The sequence below is a fragment of the Pinus tabuliformis genome, chromosome 5_2 (genome assembly GCF_031772625.1).
Source record: "Pinus tabuliformis cultivar Carrire ecotype Pingquan chromosome 5_2, CPIR1, whole genome shotgun sequence".
NCBI lineage: Eukaryota > Viridiplantae > Streptophyta > Pinopsida > Pinales > Pinaceae > Pinus > Pinus tabuliformis.
In genome coordinates, this window is record NC_142306.1 from 951,411,415 (window position 1) to 951,433,369 (window position 21,955).

A 21,955-nucleotide genomic window follows, 5' to 3' on the forward strand; every position below is an offset into this window, starting at 1 on the left:
CAGTTGATAGTACCATGATCTCCACCAAAGAGAAAATAGCTGCTATTCATAACAAGTCCCTAGTTAAGAGAGAGCTTGGGCAAGTCCCTAGGTAAGAGAGAGCTTGGGTATATTCCTTTTATAGGAATGAGTATATCTTCCCTAGTTGAGAGGGAGAGATAGACACATCATTCTTGTCTTCATGTTATGAAGAAAGAATGGAGAATTGGGTAAGCATCTGAGATTGATTCCAATACTCTTTGAGGATGTGGTAGGGCATCCAATAGGTAAGAGTAGTCAAAGAGGAAATTTTTTGAGGATGTGTTATTCCAAGACAGGAATTGTCCTAAAAGCACATAACCTTTGAACAACCGGGAGGGGTACGTGCCTTGAGAGACAATGATGATGGTGTCTATCAGTCACTGGTCTCGCCAACATCGTGCTCTGATCTTGTGGAGAGATAGAGTTGTTAGTCAAGGCCTTGCTATGTGACAATGTTGGTTGATATGATGAGATACAATAAGACAAGCCTAAATAATAGCTTATGAGATGGCTTACCAATCTGACTCTTCTTATGAGAATTCTTCAGTTTGAGAATGTCCAAGTACCATGTATGGATTATGAATACCTACCTAGTTAAGAGAGAGTGTTGAAATATGTAACTAGGTTCGGTCTTCATAATGACATATGTACTCATGATTTTATATATTTAATGTAAAGTGAAAAATAAATTTATTATTGTCATTCTTGAGGCATGGGTTTCATATTTATTTATAGGTCAAGCACCCATTGAGTGCTTCTAGGGCTTGTCATTGAGTCTACAAGTCAATTGAGTCATTGTCATGTATGAAGACCCTTTTGGTCATGTTACATCTTGTAGAACTTGTAAAGAAAATTTATGTAAATTCAAAAGTGTCAAATAGACCCTCCAAGACCTTGTCATCATCAAAAGAACAAGTCGACCTCTATGAGTGGACAAGTCGGCCTACAGGCAGCAATTTGACCTAGAGAAAGACCTATATATAAGGAAGACCTCGACCTCATTTGAGAGAGAAGAGAAGCAACTCGTGAAAGCACAAGAAGAGCATAGAATACCTAGCAAAGGGAAGAAGAAACCAAGGAAGGAAAGTGAAGTCTTAGAAGATTGTTTTTGGGTCATCTACACCTCACACGTGCAAGAAAATTGGGCATCAATTGCAGCAGTAAGACCGAAATTGCAGCTACCTTAGGAGACCGAAATCAGGTGTGAAAAGACTAAGTTTGCAAGTCGAGTAGTCAAGAAGGAGAAGGCTATCCAAGCGAAGAAGGAAAGGAAGCAAATTCATCATTATTATCCCACACGTGCCATCTAGGATTTCTGCAATCAAAGTTGCAGAAGAAGTTGTTGGGGGTCGAAGTTGCAAAAGAAGTTGTTGGGGGTTAAAGTTGTTGGAGAAGCAATTGGGGTCGAAGTTGCTAGAGAAAAGAAAGCTCATCAAGGAGGAAGGATTGACTTGGTCTTGGAGGGCACTTTGACAAGGGTCCTAGGTCTTGGAATTCGTCATTTGAAGTTCTATAAGAAGAGAATAATTCTTGTGGGTTTTCCCCTCAAGAGGAGAGGTTCTGGCTCTAGTTGATAGCCTATATCATGTGTCCTATTGTCGCACTAATCTTCATTGTTTGGTAGTTGTTTGATGATAAATAACACTAATAATAATCAAGTGAAAGAAGAAGCTAATCAGGTTAAGTAATAATACATCACAAGCAATTGTGAAAGTAAGAGAAATCACCTAATCTAACTGCCCCTAGATTTCTCAACACTAGCCACCACCAACTACACACAGAACAAGGAAGAGTAAGACAGAAAAGTTCAAATTCACAACACTGACACTCTAGAGTCTAGAGTCTAATCTATGAAAAAAGTAGAAAATTGTGAATATATCTACTAACCTCTCTTCCTTACACCACGGCCACCACGTGAGCCTCCAGGAGGTGGATATGAAGAAGATGGTGGGCATGGAAGTTGTGGAATTGTTGAGCCTGAAGATGAAGCACCTTCTGCACTAGTTGAAGAATGGAACCTGGGCACCATGAGACCGGATGGGGGTGTCGTCTCAGATTGATCATCATCATCGTGGCTAAGAGCATCTTCAAATTGCTATAATTGCAACACTCCATCCTCCAAATTGACCTCCTCTGGATTTTTTTCCCAAAGCTTAAGGTCTTTATTATTCTTTGCATCCTCACAATAATGGGACAACAATCGCAAGTTGCAATGAACATAAACCAAGCTCTCTACCTAATCTACATTTAACCTGTTCCTTTTGTTGATTATTCAAGTGCAATAGATACAAGCACAAAATTTCGGAAATACTGATAATTACTTCTAATGATGTAGATCTTCTTTTAACAATTCTAGTTTATCATTAAGCCATTAAACTTCACAAAATTCAACCGTAAACCAATAAGGACACTAGCGATCGCAACGCACAAAGAGAACACAAGATTTACCCTAGGAAAACCCACTTGGGGGAAAAACCCAGCGAACTTTTCCTTATCGAAATTCCTCAGTTTGACAAGAGATACATCTAATGCAGCTAGTCAACAATCAGGCCAAACTCATAAACAAGCTATCATCAAACCTAGTCAGGCAGCCCTCTAGTCAAGTCAAACTTTTGCCCTTCAAACTTCGGCCCTCTCTGATCTACCTAGGCCGAATTTCAACCTCCCAAAATATGCCCAGAAACTCAACCTGCCTAGAATATGTTGCCTAGAAACTGTCTAGAAATTTACACGTGTGAGGTCAAGAGAGAGAGAGAGAGAGATAGATGTTAGAGATGAATTTGTGCTTCTTATCCTTCTTCATCCTTCATCTCCTTCGCTTGGATGCCCATAAACTATCTTTTGTTGTGTGTGATCAAATGATGCCTTGAGGAGGAGGTTGAATGTTCTTTATATAGTGATTTTCCTATCCAAATGGGTGTGTCTCTTCACTGGGGCCAACTTGACTTGAGGGAGGGCTGACTTGACTAGTTTGGAGCCAAAAATTCAAAATTCAAATTTTGAAATTTTCTCTTTTAAATTTGACATGAAGAACATGTCTTATAATAATTATTTCAAGGGCTAATCAATGAAAATGACATGAAGAACATGTCTTACAATTACATTATACATTTCAAGGGCTAAAAATATAAATTATGAAGACTAGCCATAGCTACAAAACTCAACACCTTTTAACATTGTGGATGAAAGAATAGGTGCTCCAACACCTCTGTAGAGAAAGTGTTTACGACCTATGATAGCACTCGTCAATGTCACATGGTTTAGGTTCGAGTTCGAGTTCGGAAATGATTATGTTTGAATTGAGTTTGAATTTTTTGATGAGGTTCGCCATTACGTTCATGTGTGTGTGTGTGTGTGTGTGTGTGTGGGTGTATATATATATATGATAAAATAGTAAGAAATCAACATCAGTAAACATCAAAAATGCTATCACGTACATGGAAACTGCAAGGATAAATTACAAGCTTGAGTTGTGACATGAGATTATGAGTTTTATCTATGGACTTGGTCGGTGGCTATGAGATTCGATGAGGTTTGTCAAACCTCAAATTATTTTTAAGGTTCGCTAAAGTTTGAACCTCAATGTTAAAGTTCGACGAACCTTGTAACCCAAAATTTGCAAGCCAAATTTTTTACCAGAGACAAAGTTTGCTATTGTTGGTTGAGTATTAAAATTGCAATAGGTTTCATCTACTTCAAGAGAAGATCCAGGGCTTTCTTCAACAGTCTTTGTGCATCATAAAATATCTTGATAAATCTAACAGTGAAAAGCCATTGATCACAATCATAAAAGCTCCAATGTCAATAAAATGTCTCCAGAAAAAACAAAAAAAAAAAGAGATGGAATTTTGCACTTTCTAAGGGATTTGATAGCAACGAAAATGAGAGAATCCACATTGGGAATATTTCGTTTTCCAATGTAAATGAAACCACTCTTGTGTGCACTGTAGACAAAAGTGCCCTGGTCGACAAAGTATCCCAATTGCATTTATCAAGATAATAATATTACATTTTGTAAGACTGAACAACAAAATCCTTAGCCAAAAAGGTCATTGCATGTATTCTTGAGGACCATGGACAAGGTAAGGCTGCATCCACAATATGGAACAACCTCTCATCAAAATCCAAAGAATTCAAGGCTGGTAACATTGTATAAATTGTTCAGTTGATCGTTATTGATCAGTGGATGACTTGCACGATGAAAAAGTATGCAATGTAATACATATAAGGCAGGGCACAATATAATATGGAAAAAGAAGTAAGTAGTGTGAATAATAGGCTGCGAACTCTGCAACTTGTGAGCAACATGTTGTCCATGTAGTGACACATCACAGTCCTACATGCAACCATTGGTTACACAAGTCTCTACACTAACTACAAATACAAGGAAATGCATTGGCATTGACAAGTAGTAGTTGCAAGGTTTGACAAGTTTTATGAATCAAAATGCCAACGTAATGAGCATTTCATTACTCCAGAAATAGAGGATAGAAATTGAATAAGCTGCAAAGTGTCTCTCTCACTCAGCGCATAGAATCCCTATTTGTGCCCTCCAGTAACCAAGAAAAAGGGAACTCATTCCAGGCAATGAGGAAAATGGTTCTAAGTATTGAGGTGTGATGCCATGCTCTAGAGAAGAGCTAATGCACTAAAAATATGATTTAAGGCACCTGCTATTAGAGGATTTATATTTATTCTTTATATGGGTCATCTATATATTTTGGGAATGATCGTTGTTACTTAGATTTATATGACAAGGGAGCTTTTTAATTTGCTTCGATGAACTCATGAGGAAAACGAGCTGCCAGGTTTTGTTTGGTTTGTTTTAAGTTTTAACCCTAAAAAGAAAATCGTACAAGTATCAGTTTGGACTATATGCATGAAGACCAATTGTTCTAAATAATAATTACGACTATATTGATGTCATGTCCTTGAGTGCGGATCGAGACCTCAACTCAACTCTAAGACTTGCTTCACAGAGTCGGTGTCTTTTTCTAATATGCATGGCAACCAAGATTCCCATGTATTAGAAAGGCTTGTTGAAGAGTTCTTATTTAATTAATTGTTATCTGTGATAACCATTTAGTATTCGTTGGTGTGGATTATAAGAATTAAACTACATTATCACTACAATCTTTGTTTGTGGAGCGTTGGTGTGGGTTTTGAAGCCAATTTCCAGTGAATTGGTTCGCTAAGCACAAGAATTGTTGTGCGTGATATCATTTAGATATGGCATCTTTCTATTGCACTTTATCCATTCACAATTCAATTACCCACAGCTTGTTGCTTTTTTCATTGACTTGTGGATTCATTGGATGGTTGTTGAGTGCAGCGTTCGGTTTCCCACAACATCCATAGACTCTATCTCACATAACGATTGCTCTTTCACTAGATCGTGAGCCTAGTAATCGATGTTATTCATAATTCACATCTATTCGACTTTCTATATAAAAATACCATCCGCCCTTTTCCTTTCACAGATAATATGAAATGTGACCGAATGAAGAAGAATAGGATCCAACGGAATTGGTCAATCTGAGTTTAAATTTCGTAGAGGCCTCAGGAAGTAAATTTCGAGTGCATTTTCCAGACAATTGACAAGGAATTTCAAGAATCCGCAACATGGGCTTTTTGCAAATCACCTTCAATTAACTTATGCGTGGGCAGATTTGAAAATTTGTGAACCATTTAAAAGATTATGTTGGTTCTTCCAAGGGGTATGTGCCAAGTTTTTAAAACGGCCACCAGTTCCCACTAAGTCACTTATCAAAGGATATTGAGATATCCATGATTGCTACCAGAGACATAGTTTATCTAAAATAGCCAAATTTAAAGAAGCAATATGTCGTGAATTCAATAGGCTTTGGGAGCATAACAGATGCCTTACAATGAACTTATTAATCTGAATGAATTGGCTATGGAGATTATGAAACCATTTCTTGGGGCACCATTGAAACAAGTCGCTTTGGGAGATTTTTTTATAAAGACATCAGCTTAATATGAGTCTTACCAAAATGCTCAAGGTGAAACCAAGACTATTTTGAGAAGTATAGAATATAACCAAAACAAAGAGGCATTAAAAGTCAAAGATCCGTAGAAGTAACACCATCACAAACCAGTTAATCGTCTTGCAGGTGCTCGAGCAGTCAATGGCTCGCGTCGTTTTGTCTCCAAATCAATGGATTTCCAACAGGTCAACAAAATTGAAGTTTAATTAATAGGGACGTGTCGAAAAGGCGGAAAAGCAAAACCACCCATCTGGAGATCTACAGCTCTGATCTATTCCAACAAGTACCCCTCCATTTCCAAAAACCACTACGGGTACCCGTCAGAAAGCAGTTTCAGGTTTTCATGAAACTAGTAGTGGATTCTGACATTTGCATGACAAAAGCCTGGGCCTGCACAACTTTCACACTAGCCTCAAATATTATTATTTTATATATATTTGTTGCAGAATTAAAGACCTATGGTTGTTTGTTACAAAGACTTGTGCAATCTTAAATATATGGCACAACATTTATTTATTTACATTGTTCAAAAGCCCAAAGGCATTTTTGTAAACATTGTAACAAGAGGGCGGGCTCCACTTTAGAAGTCAATTTTAATTATGTCTATTGTATGAGTTATTAATATTTGCTTTTTGGACTTTGACCTTTTTAAAAAAAAAATTAAAAAGAAACAGGTTTGTAACTGAATCAGCTTAAAAACTGATTATTGGACAATTAGTCTAGAAGGAGGGGAACAAAAATCTGAGATGAAAATTTTGTAGGGGTTCAAGGGTCCAGAAATTATGAGGATTATGTAATGAGGAAATCTCTTGGAGATTGAAGAACAAAAACCAGATGGATTCCAATTTTGGGGTAAATTGCAGTGTTTCCCATGTCTTGTTTTTCCGACTTTTTGGCATTTCATTTATGTTTTTCTTTTGCTGGTTAAGTGTATGTAGCAGTAGGGTTATTTGAATTTAAGACTATGAATTTACCCACTGGCAATCAGGTTTTAATTTAAATCCCTTAATAGACGCTCTGTTTTTCCATAAATTCATCCACAAATTCTTTTGCTTTCACTATTCATTCTGCAAAGTTAAAGCTCAAATTCTTAAATGCCTGAGGTCTACCCAACTAATTTTAGCTAATGAAGACAAATAAACCTTGGATTATATGCCAACCCACTAGCTCAATGCTAAAACATGCCATAAATGCCCACATGTGTGAGTCATAAGCCTCATTAATGCTGATGTCATTCTCTTTTTGGGCTCCAAATGCCATGTCATGGTGTGATGAAGGCCAAAAATATGTCTATGTGCCAAGATCATCCAAAATTTGAGGAGTGCCACTCAAACCATCCTCTAGGGTCCCAAATCCCGCTGGGGTGCCACCATGTCATCTCCATGGATCTCCAATGGTCAATGAGGGGCCTCCTCTCTCCAACTTTAGGGTTATATTAGTTGCAACAAGCCCTCTCTAGTCATCTCATGGAAGACCATCCTCATCTGGGCTCTGAATCATGGCTTGCCCATCAAGTAGTGTCAAGGTCAGCCTGGAGGCATGTTGGGTCCAATAGTGCAATTATCAAGAATCCTCTATGTTGGGTCAAAGAAGATCGACGTCCTGGGACATGGATCATCTGCTCAAGTCATCATAAGACCCAACGCTCTCAAAGTTGCATCTGCTAAGTCATCTAACTCTCTGAAAGCCCTGGGTATGTATGGAGTGGGTGCCTTCAAAGCCTGGGTTGCTATAGACCACCTGACAAGACCAACATGAACACAAGTGAAAGCAACAATCCATTAGAGATTAATATCATGTGAGCATCTAAGTGGACCAAACCTATATGTTAAGGGCATATTAATACTTCAAACTTGGATCACCTTCTAATATCTAACTAGACCAAGTCCCGTAAAGGTGTTCCCTACCTTGATAGAGGTGGCTAATGGTCAAACCTATTAGGTACTTCCAGCCCTCAAGGAGAAGTGGCTTTTACGAGGTCAACCCCTCAATCAAAAGGTGTTAGTGTAGATGTATGGAAATGGAGGGGAAAGGGCTTCATGGCCAAGTGTCATGGTCAAAGAGACTAGCTGATGGAGAGTCCACATCCTGAATGTATAGATGTAGAGGAGGGAACAATCATGGAGGCATAAGTTACCCTACCCAACCTGCATTTTCCACCCCTCTAGTGTGTCTTTTACTTTTTCTTGGTAATGCTTTGTATTACGATGTATAGCTCAAGGGTTAGAGCTTCCTCTTTATGATGTAGAATTTAAAATCACCCTTTAAGATGAGACAATTCATAACTCATCAGGGTTGGTACACGCAAGGGATCATTTTGATGTGATGGAACATCTTGTAGGGTAGAGCTCATGCTAGGTTTTTTCCCATGCGCTATCTTATGTCTCGGCCATCTTTTGCATCATGGTTTTCGTCTTTTGCTTTTGTTGTGGCCATGATATGTTTTTTCATTATTTTAGCTGCATCAACCTCCAAGTCAATGGTTTCCCGGGCCTACTCAAGGAGTGTGGGCATGAGAGTGCCAAATCCCAATGAACCAATGAAAAGTCAGACCCAAAGAATGGAGGTGGTACATGGGGCTTGTAATGTGGCATGAAAAGTATCAAGTATGACGTAGGGGAGAACAAACACACTATTTCAATCCAGGTTTTCCAAGTAGTTCCTCTCCTATAACCCTAAGGCCGCAAGGGAGGTCTCCCTGGACTAGCGTTAAAGGTTAACCCCCATGGTAAAGAGAGAGAGAACGAATTTACAGTCAAGATCGGCCAATCTTCCAAATCACCCCTTTATCCATACTAAATGCCCAAAAAAAACAAGTACCCGATTGCAAAATGATCAAAATACCTTTTGAATAGCATCCCATCTTCATCCAAGTGGAAATGTTGAATGGTGAGAGCTATGTGGCTGATGCAGATGGTGGAAGCACATGGCATATCATCATCAAGAAGTGAATATTAGGCGCTGCTTGTTAAAATTTCTAAGTATTACCCATTATAAATTTTATCTATATTCGGTGGTTTATTCCGCCTACTTGTTTATTTATTAACAAGTTATTTAACCATATAAATACTGAAATAAACACAATATAGTCTCAACCATCTACAGATCAACAGTTGAAAGAAATGAACAAACACACAAGGGACACCGTTATTTTTGGACAATCGTCCCCGGAAAAACCCAACTTGGGAAAACCGGTGCAGTAGTTCTGAGGGTTTTATTATTAAGCAACTTTTCTTGAGTACACTGGGTGCCAAACTAGCTCACCCGACAAAGATAAATAATCTGGCAATAATACCTCTCTTAGGAAGCAAATATTCTGAAAGTCTGCCCCACGAAACCCTCTCCAACACAATCTGAAGCACTGCATCAGCCCTCCTGGCCTCTGCGTCAGCTTAAAACCCTCTGTGCAGCCTCTCTGGTCCTCTGCGTCACTTATGCAGCCTCTGCGTGGGTGACGCAGGCCCTTCTAGCCTTTGCGTAGTCACTATTGGCCTCTGCATGGCTCTCTCTGGCTCTGCGTCTGCCTCTTTGCCTCTGCACTGGTCTTCCGGCACTATCTCTGCCTCTCTGCCTCGTACTCACTGCCCCTCGTTGCAACTCTGATCACTGGTTCAATTTCTCTTAGCAAACCCCACTCTAGAAATCGAACTAACTGATCACTCTAGTGTATTCTCCGACGGCCGAGATTACATCTCTAATCAACAGCTAAGATTAGATTTGGCTTGATCCATGTCTTTTGGAACCTTCCAACCCAGTTTTATATTAATACTCATTAATATTTTATTTTTCCTAAGTTTAGACTTAGGAACTCCATTAAAGATATTAGTTATTTTAATATCTCCCAAACCGGTTAAAATCTACCCAAACCATTTCTGGGTCTTGGAGATCTCATGTGCTTTAGCCTCTCCACCAATTTTCATGGCTAGAAGACATCCGATGCTAGCCCAAATCCGGCTAGTGGTCAAATTAGGAGAAAATTTTCCTCCTATGGGGTTACCCATTTTGGTGGGTAACAAAATCCACACCCAGTCCAACTGGCCAGTTTAACCTGTTCTGGTTCAGACTGGGTGGGTTTTGAAGGCTATTGTGGTTCCAAGTTCGGTTTAACAAAGCAATACTTCAGCTCAGGCCAAGAGACATTATAGACAGGACATGAGTGTAAGAAGTACGAAGAACAAATACAAATATTAAGCTAACAATTTCTGCAAGTCATTGAAGTTCTTTTAGCTTTCACACAATACATCATATAAACTGAAATGAGAAATTCAAAACAAATAAATTGAATACACGATGATATTGAAACACAACTATTTCGGTAACTCGGCCTAATCCCTGATGAAAACCAACCAAGGTATCACAACATAGAACCAAAAATGAGGCTCTATATCCAATGATTCCACAACAGTGGATATTGGTATTTCCTCCAGTTCACTATTAGTACTAAACTGTTTTAAAACCTTAATATAGATCCTAGTCTAGGCTGATTACTAAGAACAGACGTTATAGTTGAAGAGCTCAAAATTCAAACATGTCTATCTGAGCAAAACATAAAACACTGACAATGGAATAGACTTTATAGGCCTATAATAATGGCAAATAAAGTTTTGATGTGAACCTATCTGCATCACCTCAAGTTACCATATATATTCAAAAATGAAATTTAAAGCCTGGATAAATCTACTCACTTCACTCTCAGAAATTGCTCCTGATGGAATTGGGCGGTATGGTTCATTGATGGCATCAATTTCTCTGTCATACCAGTCATTTAAAGTCTGCAGTCATTGTCAAATGCTGCAATGAGGATTCCACAGTTGTGCCACTTTAAAACCAATACATTCAGTATCAAACTTATAAAGATCCACTTGGACAAACTAGACCCATTAATCCAGCTATATAATTGCAAATTAACATGATAGGTAAATATAAAGATCGCTGTTAGATTCTACCATGAATAGGAATAGGTATCTACCTGTGTGTAACCAGTGAGAAGGGGCCCTGACATAACCATGCAAGCAATGGCTTTGGTTACATCTTCAACAGTCCAGTTAAAGTTACCTGCAAGAATCGGTGCCATTTCTGTCCAGTGAATGTCTGAAATTTACTTTATTTTAATTTAATTAATATCCACAACTGGCCCAAATGGCCAAGAGGACTACAAAAGATACGAATTTTTATTGGGAATGCCCAATGCATTTCTGCAGTGCCAGTAAAGTATATAAGAGTGTAATGAAACAGGCTGTCCAAGAAATACAATGAAGCAAAAGTTAATCCTAATGAGTAAATACTAAAAACTCAAGGGTAGATGACCAAAGGAGGGCATCAAGATAGAAGCCCTAAAACTGTAACAGCCAACAAAGCTTATCTGGGTACAGAGTCAACCAACAATTCTCCTAACATCTAAGTCTGAGAAAAAGGAGATATAAATGCTTAGTATACATCTTACAAAATTATACATCTTTCATCACAAGCTATGGAAATAGAAACAATGTACAGATGAATAATTCTGCAACTTTTTCATATCTATTTTCCTTTCAGAAACCATAAACTTGTTATAATAATGTAAGCTCTGAAAAAAGAGAAACAAATGCATATATTCATGCTGTTACAAATCTGTTTACATCATCATTGGTGTTTTTCATAATAGTATATACAACCTTTGAAATTTGTATGTCAAAAAGTTCAAAGGAGTGAGTGGATATATTATAAATAAAACTACATTCAAATGTTCAAAATGGATGCAAAGAGAATAGGTTTGGATCCCAGGAAAAACAAAGTTTGATGCCAGCACCAGAAGCGGCAGCACCGCAGACTACTCCCCAGATCAGTGGTGCCCAAGTAACTGGCTTTGTGAGTTGCAAGCGAATCTTCAATTTATCCTGCAAAACAAAATACATAATTGTTAAACTTCCTTTGAACCCAGCAACCTGGCTATTTAATTCCTAGCAGATACACATCTATTGAATAAAAGCACAACTGGGATCCTAACATAAATTATTCAGTGTCTGTAAATAAAACAACCAATCTCACACATGCACATTACACAGATATTCTGCTCAACCAGATCAGTTCTAATTAGTATAATATCAAAATATATTCACGCTCCCTTCCTGGGAAAATGGCTCATTGAGGAACTTACATGTTGAGAAATCATGTTGCTTGCATATTAGGGTAGATTTCTCTTACATGGTAATACTTCTGAATGTTTGTTGGCTTCTTATTAAATGTATATTCTTCTTTCATCAAGCAATTACCAAAATGAACAAAACATGAAAATCACAAGAGATAGAGAACACAAGAAATTAGGCTCCAAGCCAAGGCAAAACCCCACAAGGGGGAAAACCCTAAATCCTCTTCTTCTTATAGAATCAGATCAAAGTGAGAAATCCAAAACCCAAGACTAATACAAGAATCCAACCTCCAAGATGCCAATTCAAGCCATCCAAATTCTGCTGCGTTTAGTCCATGAATAATTCTTTCAATCCGCCATAAATCTGTCCTTCTGAAGCTTGCATCATACACTCATCACCACAGAGAGAAATATATATTACTGCATTACTGTCACTGAACTTGCACCACAGAACTCACATAACAGAGGTGTCACCATAGAACTTGCATCACATAGATACAGAACTCGCATGACAGAATTGTGTCACCACAGAATTCGCATCACAGAAGTGTGTCACCACAGAATTCGCATCGCAGAGGTACAGAACTCATATCATTCCACAGAAGGTACAGGAAACTTGCATCTTTGCACAGAAGGTATCACAGGTTTCGCAGAGGATAGACATCTGAATTCTTCTATCCACGGATGATCACCGAAATTGCTTGCCATTTGGTGGAGGATGTATGCCAAGATATAGTTGTTTTCATATGTGAAAATACGTGTCTTTTGAGTGACCCGACTTGGTTTCTTGAGGTGAGTTGACCCAAATTATATTTTTGTAAATTCTTTTCCTTTTTCTTCACAAGAAGTCCAAATAGGAATTTGACTCAATAAATCCTAGAAGCATGAAGAGCATGCTTTGACTAGAAAAGAATAATAATTTAGTTTTCCTCCTTTTGTTTTTGCAATAAATTTATATGGATACAAGTACAAAGATAATTATGTGTTGATTTTTGGTAACATCGGATGTGCTCTAGCAATGAAATTTGGTGGAGAGGCGAAGGCACATGAGATCTCCAACACCTAGAAATCGTTTGGAGAAATTCCACCCGGATGAAGAGATATTAAAATAATTAATATTTTTAATGAGTTCCTAAGTTTAAACTTAGGAAAATTAAAATATTAATGTTTATTAATATAATATGGGTGAGAAAGTTCTAAATAACGAGGATCAAGCCAAATCTAATCGTAGCCGTTGATTAGGGACTTAATCTCGGCCGTTGAATTGTCAACGGGAAAAGTATTAGAGGAGGCTTTATTGAAATTTCTAAGTCTGACCCATTAGAAATTCTTCCTGCATTATCTGGTTTATTTCACCTACTTGTTTATTTCTTAACAAGATATTTAACCATATAAATACTGAAAATAAATACAAATGCAGTCTCAACTCATCTACAGATCATCAACTGAAATAACAGACAAACACACAAGGGACACCGTTATTTTTGGACAATCATCCCCAGAAAAACCCAACTTGGGAAACCTGGTGCAGCAGTTCTGAGCAGTGTTGAAAATATCGATATCGACAAAATATCGGTGAGGGTCCAGAAAACATCTTATCGACAATATTGGCGAAAATATCGACAAAATATTGGCAAATATCGGCAAGCATAAAAAATGCATAATATATTCATTTTTTTCAGATTTTTAAACATATAAAACAATAACAACATGAAATAAACACATTGACACATAAATATGAAGAAAGCACTGATATATATGATGTCAACTAGAAATGATACATCAAAGGCGATACCAAATCCTGCTGATCCCTGATAATTGTCCATTCAAGGACTCAAATGTGGAGAACCAATACAAAATAACATCACATATATAAAAGTATCTCATCATCATGAGTTATATGTAGCATAACAAATAAAACTAGCAGCTATCTATCTGAAATCACTGCCATCTCCCACTTTTACGGGAAAACATGATGGGTTGTTTGCCAAGCCTGCCCCTAGTAGTAGAAGGCGCTGGCCCTGCCTCTGCACCTAATGTCAAATAATGAGTGCTAGGTATGGAGTTGTGCTCTCCTATATCTATAGTAGATGGTGTTGATGTTGATGCTCCCACAGTGTCCTCCTCCTCCTCCTCCTGCTCCGAAGAAGAAGATTGCTCCTCCGAAGAGTCCTCCTCCTCTTACTGCCCCTGTTCTAATGGATCATCTGGATCTAACCATGAAGGTGACTCCTCCAAGATGGGCTCCTCAGACTCCACCCTCCACTCAGACAATACATCAATATTGTCTAAGGAAATGGCATCTGGATCCATTCGTGTTTCTATTTGCCTCACTCGAAGTCGGATGATGTAATGCACATACACTAAATCATCGAGGTGTGCAAACTCCAACCTGTAAGAGTGTCAAAAAAACTAATGAGTCTTGACTCTTGACACTTGAAGGTCACAAATTAAAAATTAAAAATTACAATAAGTGTAATTGCTCAACTGAAGGCTGGAGCTCAAAGTTATACATGTTGCGCTTTTTTGTGTGTATTTTCTCAAATACACTCCAATTGCGCTCACACCCTGAAGAGCTACATGTTTGACTCAAGATTCTTATGGCCAATTTCTGCAAATTTGGTGCCCTTGCACCATAGCTTTGCCACCAAATATCTACAACAAAATAAAGAAATAAAAAATTCAAAAACTTAAAACATAATTAAACTTTCAAATAAAAGTTACATAATTGAATTTTAAAAAAATAGAATTATAAGTAAGGAAATTCTAAATTGAAAATTCTAATTTCTAATGAGTGATGACTTGTCACTTACGTGGCATGAAGAGGGTCCTTTCCCTAATAGCATCATCAAAGCCAAATAGGCCAACACAATCCCGATAAAACTGTATCTCGTGATTGATTTTGCTACGAAGCTCAGGATCAGGTACCATCCTATGAATACAGGAATGGAGCCCTTCCATCACCTCGTCATCAAAATCAAAGCCGCATTTGTATGAAAATGCGGGGTTGAGGAAGAGTGTTGTTGCATGAATGGGTCGATGAAGCATCCCTATCCACCGACTATCAATCACATCCCATAACATCATATGCCTATCAAGGCCAGCAGAACCCTTGTCTGCATAATAAGAACGAATGGCCTCCTTGGCCCTATCCATGGCCTCATACAAATAAGCCATTGCAAGCTTCTCTCCATCTACCAATTTGAGAACCTTTACTATAGGTTCACTAACTGAGCATGCTTCTTCTACTCCACGCCAAAACATCTCAGAGTACACCATTTTTACAATGGCTTTCCCGTCCTGTCTCCTGATGTATCTACAATTACGCCAGTCATCAGACACAAACATTTGCTTCAACTCAAACTGACATCGAAGCAAAGACTGAAGAGCAATAAAGTTTGTGGCAAAATGTGTGATCGCAAAACGCCGCAACTCCTTGTTTCTGGTGAACTTTCTCATGAGGCTAAGAACAAAAGCATGGTTATAAATAAACTTGGGGATGCTCCTAGCCATATCAATCGCCTCCATGATGAAGGAGAGTTTCCCCATATCCTCAAGCAACAAATCGAGACAATGTGTTGCACACGGAGTCCAAAACAATGTGTGATGCCTCTCCATAAGCATCTTGCTGGCAAACACATAATTAGTTGCATTGTCTGTTATGACTTGCACCACATTCTGCACACCAATCTCTCGAATGAACCCATCTAACAATTCACATATCATCGCTGCATCTTTGATATGTTCTGATGCATCCACTGATTTAATAAACATGGTACCTTTAGGACAATGTACCAAGAAATTTAGAAGGGTCTTACCCTTCCTATCTGTCCAACCATCAGACATCACTGTGCATCCAATAACTTCCCATGTTTTTTTCAACTCCGCCAATCTAGAGTTGATGTCTTGCTTTTCTGCTTGAAGAATTGGCCCCCGCAACTCCTCATATGTAGCACTTTTGTACATTGGGCCCACAACAGCAATAGCATCACACATTGGCTACCAAAATGGATTGGTTTTGGTGATGCTGAGAGGTAAGTCGCTCCAAAAAAGACACCTCCCCATGACTCTATCTGCTTCTTGCTTCTCCTTTTTTTTAACAAGTGATTTTATGCCAGGTTGTGATCCATGTCCTATTCGTGGAACAAAAAATGATGACCTCGCACTAGTAGTAGCAGGTGATGCTGTGGAGCCCCTCCCACTACCCTCAGCATCAAAATCAGGAGAAGATATCCCTAAAGATCTACCTGCACGTTCAGCCTTGTTTCTTTCTGTCTCTTCCTTCTTTCTGTCTTTTTCATCAATTGCCTCAAGAGCTTTTTGTATAAGCTCCGGACTAGAAACTGTACAAATCCCAACATCATGTCCAGTGAGTCTAGCCAGATGGTATTTCAATCGTGTAACCCCTCCTGTCATCCTGGTCCCACACAATTTGCATGTAAGATATGCCCGATTTGTCCCACCATCAGGCTCCCCATACTCCCAAAATGGGTCCAAGGCTTTTGGCATATTTGAATTTTGTAGTGAGCTAACTCAAACCTAGGGCACCAAAAAAAAAATTGGAATTAATAAATAATAACCACATCATTTTACAAAATATTTGTTTTGCTACATTATTTGCAATGTGAATTTAATGAAATACCATAAATGACAATAAGAGGGTGCATTTGAAAGTTTAAAAAAAATGGAGTTTGCTCTCCAAATATGAAGAAAACCCTTGCATTTGCTCATGGGCATGAAAATCATAGCAAATGGAAAAAAAAAACAAGAAAAATGATTGTAGGCAAATAGGCAAGCAAGAATAATCCTAAAACTATCAAAAAATTCATTAACATAGGGGTTTATTTGAACATACCTGTTAATGGAAGAAATGAAATTGTCTCACTGTTCTTCAATCTTAGATCAACAAAATCTTCGTTGTTGGTGGCAATAATGGTTATTCAACACTCAAACCCTCCTTGGAAGCGAGCACATAGCTCTCCCCTTCCTTCTCCAGCAATCAAAAATGAAAATGATTGAAAAAGAAAAACAAAATTGGCCTTTTCTAGCCGCGGCGGCATTTTTTGCCGTTGCCCGGCGATATTTTAGATCGTAGCGCAATATTTCCCTGAGATATCGCCGATATTTCGGAAATATCGCGATATTTTCGAGGAGACAAAATATCGCGATATTTCCTCGGCGATATCTCGTCTCCCCGAAAATATCGCGATATTTCCGAATATCGGCGATATTGTCTTCACTGGTTCTGAGGGTTTTATTATTGAGTAGCTTTCTTGAGTACAACTAGGGTGCCAAACTAGCTCACCCAACAGAGAAATCAATCTGGCAGTAATACCTCTCTTCGAAAGCAGATATTCAGCAAGTCTTCTCCACAAAAATCTCTCTGATGCTTCTCTGAAGCTCTGCATCAACCCTCTTGGCCTCTGCGTCACCCTGAAGCCCCCTGCATCAGCCTTATGCTGCTCTGCGCCGGCTCTCTGGCCCTCTGCATCACCCACGCAGGCCCTGCTAGCCTCTGCGCAGTCACTCTGGCCCTCTGCGTGGCTCCTGTTGACTCTGCGTAGCCTCCTCTGTCTCTGTGCTGGTCTTTCAGTACTATATCTACCTCTCTGCTATGCACTCACTGCCCCTCGCTGCAACTCAGATCACTTGTTCGATTTCTCTCAGCAAACCCCGCTCCAAAAAATCGAACTGACTGATCAATCTTGGTGTATCTCCAACTGACCCTCAAGCCTCCTCTTATACTTTTTCTGTTGAGTCTTCAACGGCCGAGATTAAATCTCTAATCAATGGCTAAGATCATATTTGGTTTGATCCATGTCATTTAGAACCTTCTCACTCAATTTTATATTAATACCCATTAATATTTTTATTTTCCTAAGTTTAGACTTAGGAACCCATTAAAAATATTAATTATTTTAATATCTCTCTAATCGGGTGGAATTTCCCCAAACCATTTCTAGGTCTTGGAGATCTCATGTGCTTTAGCCTCTCCACCAATTTTCATGGCTAGAGCACATTTGATGCTACCCCAAATCAACACTCCCTCTTAGCGAGGAATGTGCTCTAGTAATGCTCCACCACTGAACATCACCCTGATCATCCAGCACCGTTACCTGTGTTGATGCTTCGCCTGCCACCCAACATCATCTGCATTGCTACCTCCTGTAATGCTACCCATGGCTCTGCCACTGCCACTGCCACTGCTACATCTATAATGCAGTTCCCTCTGCATCTGTACTATTGTTGGTCCTTCCTCCCAACACTACATCTGCACTGCAGCTCTCTCCCATCATGCTGCATCGTGCTGCCCATAGCAGTAACACTGCTACTGCTGCACTACAACTCAGTTACTGAGAAGTAGGTAACTGATCTACCCAACTACTGACATCCTTGTCAGGCTAGAAGCCCTCCTGATGTTGAAGCTCCCACTGTTGCTATCCTATGCTCCCTCTGCGCTACTGCAACAACTATGTGCCTCTCGCACTGTTGCAAACACCTTTATGCCTTCCTGCACTGTTGTAACCTCCTCTATGCCTCTCGCACTGTTGCAACCCTCATTGCGCTGCTACAGATCCCTGCACTCTAGCATTGTTCTGCCGCTCCATCCGCATCTTGATTCTACCAACATCCATCATCCTGCAACTATCACTCGGGGCTCTGTAGTCGAATATGATCCAAGAGTTTGGGTACCACAAGAATTCTGCCCCACATCTCTTGTAGTCCTCCTGACTACAGCTCGATGACTCCCCACCTCTTCTCTAGAGGTGCATGAGCACTCATGGCACAGTCGTCATCCATCTCGACTTCTTTCTTTGCCTTTGCTGGAGCTACCTTGGAGTCAGAAGCTTCTCCCTTACTCTTCTTCCTAGGACACTAAATTGCATAATGACCCAACTCCCCACAATGGAATCACTTTATCTTGGAGATGTTCTTCTTCTTTCTCTTCCCCTGTTGTCCCGCAGATGCCAAAGCCGCATCCTCCTCCTCCTCTTTCTTGAATCGACCTACTTTACTGCTACTTCCCGCCTTGGTCAGCTATCTGATCTCTTCTTGGCGAAGAGTTGCCCACATCTCTTCCCATCCTGGAAGATTTGCTTTGGACAAATGTCTCCCACTCCTCGGAGACTGCATTTAGAACGATCCTCACCATGAACTCCTGATCTGGCATGGCCCCTATGGAAGTAAGTTGGTCCCGAACCTCCTGCAACCTGCTGAGGTATAGATCTATCTGCTCCCCCTTTTGCATCTGATACGACGTCAACTGATTCTCCAGTAGCACCTTCTTCTGCATGGAAGTGCCTTAACACAATGTTGTCAAGGTATCCCACATCTCCTTTGTCGTGTTCTTCTCGGCAATATGGTGAACTACATGATCCTTGACACCATCAAGAATTATGCACTTTGCCTTGGCCATTGCATCCTCATACCTTTCGTTATCAATTGGGTCGACTGGGATAGCCACGGTTCTCAAGGCGAAGGCCTTGATGCGATGCCTATCTAGAATACACAGGATCTTGGCCTTCCAGATGACAAAGTTGGATGCCCCGTCCAACCTATCCTGATCCCTCAGTCTGTTCATTGACATCTCCGCTCTTCTCTTCGACTCCCTCTGAGTCTCGACTTCCCTCCTGGAAGTTCTCTCTTAGACTCCCTCTGAGTCTTGATTTCCCTCCTGGAAATCCTCTCCTCGACTCCCTCTAAGTCTAGATTTCCCTTTGGAAACCCTCCTTCCAACTGTCGAATTGCTCCTCTCCGATCCCTTTTGCTCCTGCAACACTGATCTGGATTTCTTGGCTAGAAATCCGCCTAGGTAGCAACTCTCTCTACCTTGGTTCTGTCCCGTTAGGTATTGTTTTGCTTTGACAGCAACAGCGCCCCACCAGCTTCACAATCCACAATCCGCCCACAGCTCCCTAGGCCCCAGCAGCTGAAGAAACTGAGCCTATTAGCTCTGCGCAATCCCAGCAAGGCTGAATCACTCCTCTGGCCAACTGCATCACTCCTACCTGATTGAGCAGGATGACGTGGCTCTTCGTGAGCCTCTTCTGCCTCTTACTGCTTCTGCAATGGCCCTCTCTCTAGCTCTAAATGATGACGCAGGCCCTCTGTGTCACTCCTCTGCTGCTTTCTGCTTAGGAACAACTTCTGTCTCTCAGGACAACTGTTTTTGCTGCAAATTCTCTGATTTAGCTGGTGCCTTCAGCTTTCCTGTGATCTTGAATGTTCTAATACCATGTTAAAATTTCTAAGTCTAACCCGTTAGAAATTCTTCCTGCATTATCTGGTTTATTTCACCTACTTGTTTATTTCTTAATAAGATATTTAACCATATAAATACTGAAAATAAACACAAATGCAGTCTCAACTCATCTATAAATCATCAACTGAAATAACAGACAAACACACAAGGGACACCGTTATTTTTGGACAATCATCCCCAGAAAAACCCAACTTGGGAAACCCATTGCAGCAATTCTGAGGGTTTTATTATTAAGCAGCTTTCTTGAGTACAACTAGGGTGCCAAACTGGCTCACCCAACAGAAAAACCAATCTAGCAATAATACCTCTCTTCATAAGCAGATATTCAGCAAGTCTGCTCCACGAAAATCTCTCTAATGTTTCTCTGAAGCTCTGCATCATCCCTCCTTGCCTCTGTGTCACTTTGAAGCCCCCTACGTCAACCTTCTACTGCTCTGCACTGGCTCTCTGGCCCTCTGCGTCACCCATGCAAGCCCTGCTAGCCTCTGCACAGTCACTCTAGCCCTTTGCGTGGCTCCTGTTGGCTCTGCGTAGCCTCCTCTGCCTCTGCGCTGGTCTTTCGGCACTATATCTACCTCTCCGCTATGCACTCACTGCCCCTCACTGCAAATCAGATCACTTGTTTGATTTCTCTCAGCAAACCCCGCTCCAAAAAATCGAACTAACTGATCAATCTTGGTGTATCTCCAACTGACCCTCAAACCTCCTCTTATATTTTTTCTGTTGAGCCTTCAACAGCCGAGATTAAATCTCTAGTCAACAGCTAAGATCAGAAATAGCTTGATCCATGTTATTTAGAACCTTCTCACCCAATTTTATATTAATACCCATTAATATTTTTATTTTCCTAAATTTAGACTTAGGAACCCATTAAAAATATTAATTATTTTAATATCTCTCTAACCAGGTGGAATTTCCCCAAACCATTTCTGGGTCTTGGAGATCTCATGTGCTTTAGCCTCTCCACCAATTTCCATGGCTAGAGCACATCCGATGCTACCCCAAATCACGGGCTTGAAGGTAAGTTGGAGACACACCAAGAGAGATCAAGAATTCGATTTTCAGGGGTTGGGATTGTTGAGGAAATTGAGTTAGAGATCAGTTGCAGCGAGGGGCAATTCAGCAAGGGATTTCGATCCAAGGTTGAAGAATACATATCAGAGAGGCAGCAAAGTGTCGGAAAAGGCAACGCAGAGCCTAGGAGGGCTAACACAAAGGCTAAGTAGGCCAACGCAGAGGACACAGAAGCCGTAGAGGCAAACGCAGAGGCTGACGCAGAAATCCGTAGAGGTTGGCGCACCGTAGAGGGCTATAGAGGCTAACGTTGGGCTGAAGAGGCTGCGATGAGGAGGTTCTGTGGGGCAGACTGAGAGCAGATCAGCCGGGAAAGGGTGACGCAGTTCCAGAAGAGTGCTTGGAGTAGCTTTTTGTTAATTTTAGGTATGTTCTATGCTAGAGCAATTTATTTCAATTTTCCAATATCTTTTCCAGATTAGCAATCACATCAGCGTTAAAGTAAACTGCAGATAGAACATA

The 21,955-nt window shown here is 40.1% G+C and overlaps 1 protein-coding gene across 2 annotated transcripts in view; it reads right to left on the minus strand.

Annotated features, from left to right (window-relative positions):
- Nucleotides 1-21,955, minus strand: part of LOC149162411 (chlorophyll synthase, chloroplastic-like) — a 200,757-nt gene that overhangs the window by 120,790 nt on the left and 58,012 nt on the right. For both annotated transcript variants that reach the window (XM_089437258.1, XM_089437259.1), the window contains exons 4-6: nt 11,818-11,905; nt 10,999-11,084; nt 10,715-10,801 (exon numbers count right to left, since the gene is read on the minus strand). In XM_089437258.1, the coding sequence (XP_089293384.1) occupies nt 10,715-10,801; nt 10,999-11,084; nt 11,818-11,905 (261 nt within the window). The remainder of the gene's footprint in view (nt 1-10,714; nt 10,802-10,998; nt 11,085-11,817; nt 11,906-21,955) is intronic.